Consider the following 7,028-nt stretch of genomic DNA (forward strand, 5'->3'; position numbering starts at 1 on the left):
CGCTCTCGTTCTTCGCTCTCTCTCGCTCTCGTTCTTTGCTCTCTCTCGCTCTCTCTCGTTCTCTCTCGTTCTTTGCTCTCTCTCGTTCTTTTCTCTCTCGTTCTTTGCTCTCTCTCGCTCTCTCTCGTTCTCTCTCTCTCTCGTTCCTCTCGTTCTCTCGTTCTCTCTCTTGCGCTCTCTCTCACGCCTCTCTCGCTCTCTCTCTCGTTCTGTCTCGTTCTCGCGCTCGCTCTCTCTCTCGTTCTGTCTCGTTCTCCTTCTCAATTCAATTTGCTTTATTGGCATGATCTAACAATATACATATTGCCAAAGCTTACTTGGATATTTACATATTGAAAATAATAAGAATCAAAATTGTCAACGGGACAACAGTAAAAATAAACCAAGGGTCAAAATAACTATACATTGAACAATAAGCATACAGTAGAGGACATGTGCAAGTTGATTGTCTGTCAGACACTGTCCCTCATCTTATGGCAGGCAGCAATGTAGTGCGCTGCCAACCCAGAGTTCCCTGCGTCCTCCCCAACAGTACGGTAGCCTACTCATCAGAGTTTCAAATTTAGGGAAATGACACACTAATTGTTTTGTATTTTTACATTTTGTCAGGAAATGCAGCTTCGTCTCAGGTTCTGCTGTTGTGCAGTGGTTGCATAGTTTTTCCTCTACAGGGAGCCAGGTTTTCCTGTGTCTACTCTTCTCAATGGCAAGGCTGTTGCTCACCCCGAGCCTGTACTTTGTCAAGGTTTTTCTAAGGTTTTGATCAGTAACCATGGTCAAATAGTTAGCCACGGTGTACTGTTGATTTGGGCCAGATAGCACCCCCAGCAGCAACAGACTCCACAGGTTTACGTCTCCCAGTCTGCAGCAGGTGAGTCCTCAAACACATCTGACTTGTATGCACTTAGCGGTATGACTAGGGCCAGGAGTTTTTCCTTAACTACATGACCTCACCAGGAAATGACTTGGCCCTACTTAGACTTAGTCTAGCAGATACTACTAAACCTGAATGAAAACAGTTCTGTTAAATGGGTATGGAGGTGTAACGCTTTTGATGAGACAGCCATTTAGTGTTGTGCTCCTCTCGTGTCGTATCAGTGACGGCTGAGTGAGCCTCTCATTGGGATGCTAGCTATAGAGCTTACTACAGTGCAGTAGGCCCCATAGGGAGGTCAGGTATTAGCCTCGATCAGAGAGTGCTGAGCCCACAGGAACAGCCATCACGGCTCATGTAGGACATAATTACCTCATGTCTCATAGAGGACACTTATTTAGAGAAAGGTCAATGTATTCACAATCCTTATGTGATCTGAGATGGARACAGCTGTAATGTTACTGTGAAGGTGATGCTAGTGATTTAAAATGTCCTCAGGACACACAATAGTCATGCATTTGTCAGAATTGTGGTGAGTTTGTGAATTGAGTAGTTTTCATCCTCTTCTCGCGCTGTGTGTGTGTAGGCTCTGCAGCCCAGATTCCAGCGTTCTACATGGACACCAGTCACCTGTTCAGCAACCCCCACTCCCGCCTGGCACCTCTGACACAGCACCAGCAGCAGAGCTACCAGCCTAGACTCTCACAGGTACACACTACAAGGATCTCTTTAACACGACTTCAAGCTTAAACTGCCTTTAATGTAGCCTTATTCAACCCTTGTGAAGCCTTATTCTCCCCCTGTGAAGCCTTATAAGGCCTTATTTTCTCCCCTCCAGCAGCAGGCGGCGGTGCAGCAGATTCCTATCCCAATCTATGCTCCCCTACAGGGGCAGCACCAACACACACACACACACTCTCACCAGGCCCAGCTAAGCCTCAGCACCGGACCTCCCGTCTCCCAGCCACAGGACCTCTTCAGCTCTTCACTGCAGCCTTATAGGTAACAAACACACTCACAATGATGTGTATTTATCAAATAATGCTGTTTGGGTCAAATGTTGTGTCATTCTGACTGGTAAGAGGTGTGTTTGTGTGTTTGATCACACAATATTTTAACTCTCGTCTCCCTTCCTCTGTCCTTCAGATCACAGCAGGCCTTTATGCAGAGCAGTCTGTCCCAGCCCAGTCCCATGATGTTATCAGGGCCATCTCTCCACAGCTACCCTGGTGTTGGGGGCCATGACCTGGGCAAGCCCCAGTCCAGCCTGGCCTACCAGCAGCCCTCCAACACACACACACAACACATCCCCATCCTGTTTGAACCACAGCTCAACCAGCCCTCTGGCATGGGAGGATCCCAGCTGATAGACACACACCTACTGCAGGTATGGAATAAGGTACACACAACGTAGTTCCAACTCTCTTAGAATCTATTGAGAACTGTTGAGAACTCATGCTATCTTTTGTAAATGCTGAAGCAAGCTTATATGTGGTCATACAAGAGCTTTGTAAGACGTGATCATGAATGTTATTGTCCTAACCCTCTCTCGCTCTCTTCTCTCTCGCGCCAGCGTCAGGGGATGAGTCCACATTCTAACCTGTACTCAGGACAGGTGCAACAACACGGACAGAGCAGTTACTATAGTAACACACAGTCTCCTAGCTCTGCCATGCAGCAGGTATACACATCATTTACACACTTTCAGAGGCTAACTTCTGCAAAAGGAACAGATTGTCAAAACAGACAGTTGTGACATTGCAACTAACTCACCCCTCCCAATCTCCTCCTCTTTCTCTCTCGCCCTCCCTCTCTCTAGGTGCAAGTCCCTATGCCAGGCTCCCAGCTCGGTCTTCCTAACTATGGTTCCGGGGGCAGCCAGCCCCTCCTGGCTCTGCCCCCCACCCCTCCCCAGGCCCAGCCCCCCTTAGGTGTAGGTAAGTGTGTGAATGTGTGTTACCTGTAAGGACTAGTTAGTTTGTGTGATGTGTGTTACCTGTAAGGACTAGAATATAGTGTGTGTGTGTGAATGTGTGTTTACCTGTAAGGACTAGGTGTAGTGGTAGTGTGTGAATGTGTGTTACTGTAAGGATCAAGTGTAGTGTAGTGTGTGAAGTGTGTTACCTGTAAGGACTAGGTGTAGGGGTAAGTGTGTGAATGTTGTTACCTGTAAGACTAGGTGTAGTGGTAGTGTGTGAATGTGTGTTACCCTGTAAGGAATAGGTGTATGGTAGTGTGTGAATGTGTGTTACCTGTAAGGACTAGGTGTAGGGGTAGTGGTGTGAATTGTGTTACCTGTAGGACTAAGGTGTAAGTGTTGAATGTGTGTTACCTGTAAGGACTAGATGTAGTGGGTATGTTGAATGTTGTTTACCTGTAAGGACTAGGTGTTAGTGTGTGAATGTGTGTTACCTGTAAGGATAGATTGTAGTGGTAGTGTGTGAATGTGTGTTACTGTAAAAGGACTAGGTTAGTGTGTGGAATGTGTGTTAGCCTGTAAAGGACTAGATGTAGTGTAGTGTGTGAATGTGTGTTACCTGTAAGGACAGGTGTAGTGGTAGTGTGTGAATGTTGTGTTACCTGTAAAGGACTAGATGTATTTGTGTGAAATGTGTGTTACCTGTAGGACTAGGTGTAGTGTGTGAATGTGTGTTACCTTAAGGACTAGTGTAGTGTTGTGAATGTGTGTTACCTGTAAGGACTTAGGTGTAAGGTGTAGTGTGTGAATGTGTGTTACCTGTTAAGGACTAGGTGTAGTGTGTGAATGTGTGTTTACCTGTAAGGACTAAGGTGGTAGTGTGTGAATGTGTGTTACCTGTAAGGACTAGTGTAGTGTGTGAATGTGTGTTACCTGTAAGGACTATGTGTAGTGTGTGAATGTGTGTTACCCTGTAAGGACTAGGTGTAGGTGGTAGTTGTGTGAATGTGTGTTACCTGTAATGGACTAGGTGTATGGGGTAGTGTGTGAATGTGTGTTTACCTGTAAGGACTAGGTGTAGTGTGTGAATGTGGTGTTACCTTAAGGACTAGATGTGTGGTAGTGTGTGAATGTGTGTTACCTGTAAGGACTAAGGTGTAAGTGGTAGTGTGTGAATGTTGTGTTACTGTAAAGGACTAGTGTAGTTTTGTGTGATGTGTGTTACCATGTAAGGACTAGGTGTAGTGTGTAATGTGTGTTACCTGTTAGGACTAAGGTGTAGTGTGTGAATGTGTGTTTTACCTGAAAGGACTAGGTGTAGGGGTAAAAAGTGTGTGAAATGTGTGTTTACCTGTAAAGGACTAGGTGTGTGTGTGGAATGTGTGTTTACCTGTAAGGACTAGGTGTAGTGTGTGAATGTGTTTACCTGTAAGGACTAGGTGTAGTGTGTGCATGTGGTACCTTGTAAGGCTATGGTGTAGTGTGTGAATGTGTGTTACCTGTAGGAACTAGGTGTGTTGTGTGAAAGTGTGTTAGCTGGTAGGACTAGGTGTAGTGTGTGAATCGTGTGTTACATGTAAGGACTAGGTGTAGTGGTGGTGAAATGTGTGTTACCTGTAAGGACTAGAATGTAGTTTGTGTGAATGTGTGTTACCTGTAAAGGACAAGATGTAGTGTGTGTGATGTGGTGTTACCTGTAGGACTAGGTGTAGTGGTAGTGTGTGATTGTGTTTACTGTAAGGATTAGGTGTAGTGGTAGTTGTGAAATGTGTTGTTTACCTTGTAAGGACTAAGGTTGTAGGGTAGTTGTGTGAATGTGGTGTTTACCTGTAAGGACTAGGTGTAGGTAAGTGTGTGAATGTTTGGTTAACCTGTAAGGACTAGGTGTAGTAAGTGTGTGAATGGGTTACCTGTAAGGACTAAGATGTAGTTTGTTGTGAATGTGTGTTACCTGAAGGACTAAATATGTGTGCCTGTGTGTGAATGTGTGTTACCTGTAAAGACTAGGTGTGTGGTAGTGTGTGTGAATGTGTGTTACTGTAAGGAAGGGTGTAAGTGGTAGTGTGTGAATGTGTGTTACCTGTAAGGACTAGGTGTAAGGGGTAGTGTGTTGAATTGTGTTACCTGTAAAAGGATAGGTGTAGGGGTAGTGTGTGGAATGTGTGTTACCTGTAAGGACTAGGTGTAAGTGTGTGAATGTGTGTTACCTGTAATGGACTAGATGTAGTGGGTATGTGTGAATTGTGTTACCTGTAAGGACTAGGTGTAGTGTGTGAATGTGTGTTACCTGTAAGGACTAAGATGTAGTGGTAGTGTGTGAATTGGTGTTTACCTGTAAGGACTAGGTGGTAGTGGGTGTGAATGTGTGTTAACCTGTAGGACTAATGTAGTGGTAGTGTGTGAAATTGTTGTTGTTACCTGTAAGGACTAGGTGTAGTGGTAGTGATGTGAATGTGTGTTACCTGTAGGACTAGATGTAGTTTTGTGTGAATGTGTGTTCCTTAAGGACTAGGTGTAGTGTGTGAATGTGTGTTTACTGTAAAGGAACTAGGTTGTAGTGTGTATGTGTGTACCTGTAAGGACTAGGTGTAGGGTGTGTGTGAATGTGTGGTTAACCTGTAAGGAACTGGCGTAGTGGTGTGAATGTGTTTACCTTAAGGACTAAGGTGTAGTGTGTGAATGTGTGTTACCTGTAAGGACAGGTGTAGTGTGTGAATGTGTGTATACCTGTAAGGACTATGTGTAGTGTGTGAAATGTGTGTTACTCTGTAAGGACTAGGTGTGTGGTAGTGTGTGAATGTGGTTAACCTGTAAGGACTAGGTGTAGGGGTAGTGTGTGAATGTGTGGTTACCTGTAAGGAACTAGGTGGTAGTGTGTGAATGTGTGTTACCTGTAAGGACTAGATGTAGTGGTAGTGTGTGAATGTGTGTTACCTGTAAGGACTAGGTGTAGTGGAGTGTGTGAATGTGTGGTTAACCTGTAAGGACTAGATGTAGTTTGTGTGAATGTGGTGTTACCTGTAGGAACTAGGTGTAGTGTGTGAAGTGTGTACCTGTAAGGACTAGGTGTAGTGTGTGAATGTGGTGTTACCTGTAAGGACTTAGGTGTAAGGGGTAGTGTGTGAATGTGTGTTACCTGTAAGGACTAGGTGTAGTGTGTGATTGTGTTACCTGTTAAGGACTAAGGTGTAGTGTGTGAATGTGTGTTACCTGTAAGGACTAGGGTGGTTAGTGTGGCATGTGTGTTACTGTAAGTGACTAGGTGTAAGTGTGTGAATGTGTGTTAACCTGTAAGGACTAGTGTTAGTGTTGTGAAAGTGTGGTTACTGTAAGGACTAGGTGTACGTGTGTGAATGTGTGTTACCTGTAGGACTAAGTGTATGTGTGGTGAATGTTGTTACCTGTAAAAGGAAACTAGGTTGTAATGTGTGTGAATGGTGTGTTACCTGTAAGGACTAGGTGTAGTGTGTGGAATGTGTGTTACCTGTAAGGACTAGGTGGTAGGGGGTAGTGTGTGAATGTGTGTTACCTGTAAGGACTAGGTGTAGGGGTAGTGTGTGAATTGGTTTACCCTGTAAGGACTAGATGTAGTTTGTGTGGAATGTGTGTTACCTGTAAGGACTAGGTGGTAGTGTGTGAATGGTTGTACCTTGTGAAGGACTAGGTTGTAGTGTGGTGAATGTGTGTTACCTGTAAGGCTGGTGTATGGGGTGTGAATGTGTTTAACTGTAAGACTAGGTGTAGTTTTGAATGTGTGTTACTGTAAGGACTAGTGTAAGGGTAGAGTGTGATGTGTGTTACCTGTAAGGACTAGGTGTAGGGGTAGAGTGTGATGTTACCTGTAAGGACTAAATGTAGGGGTAGTGGCTCCTAGGCTGTGAGGAGTTGTCGCCCAGGCTTCATCGTCCATCCACTGCAAACAGCTTCAGGTCCATTCAAACAATCCTGGATAGAAACACACAGAGCAGACCAATTACGTAATGTACTGCTAGCATCTCATCAACACAATTCTTAACACAACACACACGCAAAATACATAAACAGGTAGCTATTAAACCATTAGGCCATGAAAGGGCTTTGAACATTACACAAGTCTGTCTCTCACAACATGGCAGAACTTTGTATCTTTCCCTGGTGAGTACCTTGCTTGGAGGGGGGCTGCATTCACCTGTGTGTGTGTTCGAAGGGTCCCCTGTAGGGCTGGGAGACTGGGGGCTGCGATCCGCGGCTGAGGCT

At 45.0% G+C, this 7,028-nt stretch overlaps 1 protein-coding gene and 1 long non-coding RNA gene across 2 annotated transcripts in view; both read left to right on the forward strand.

Annotated features, from left to right (window-relative positions):
* Positions 1-7,028, forward strand: part of LOC111975967 (protein PRRC2C) — a 67,022-nt gene that overhangs the window by 45,266 nt on the left and 14,728 nt on the right. The window contains 5 exon segments of the mRNA XM_070447415.1: positions 1,461-1,582; positions 1,716-1,876; positions 2,021-2,261; positions 2,448-2,555; positions 2,694-2,836. Coding sequence (XP_070303516.1) covers positions 1,461-1,582; positions 1,716-1,876; positions 2,021-2,261; positions 2,448-2,555; positions 2,694-2,836 — 775 coding nt within the window.
* Positions 4,810-6,359, forward strand: LOC139028939 (uncharacterized). The gene is made up of 4 exons (XR_011481170.1): positions 4,810-4,897; positions 5,666-5,751; positions 5,911-5,946; positions 6,297-6,359. It is a non-coding gene; the product is annotated as an uncharacterized lncRNA (long non-coding RNA).

This window comes from Salvelinus sp. IW2-2015, linkage group LG16 (genome assembly GCF_002910315.2).
Source record: "Salvelinus sp. IW2-2015 linkage group LG16, ASM291031v2, whole genome shotgun sequence".
NCBI classification, from domain to species: Eukaryota; Metazoa; Chordata; class Actinopteri; order Salmoniformes; family Salmonidae; genus Salvelinus; species Salvelinus sp. IW2-2015.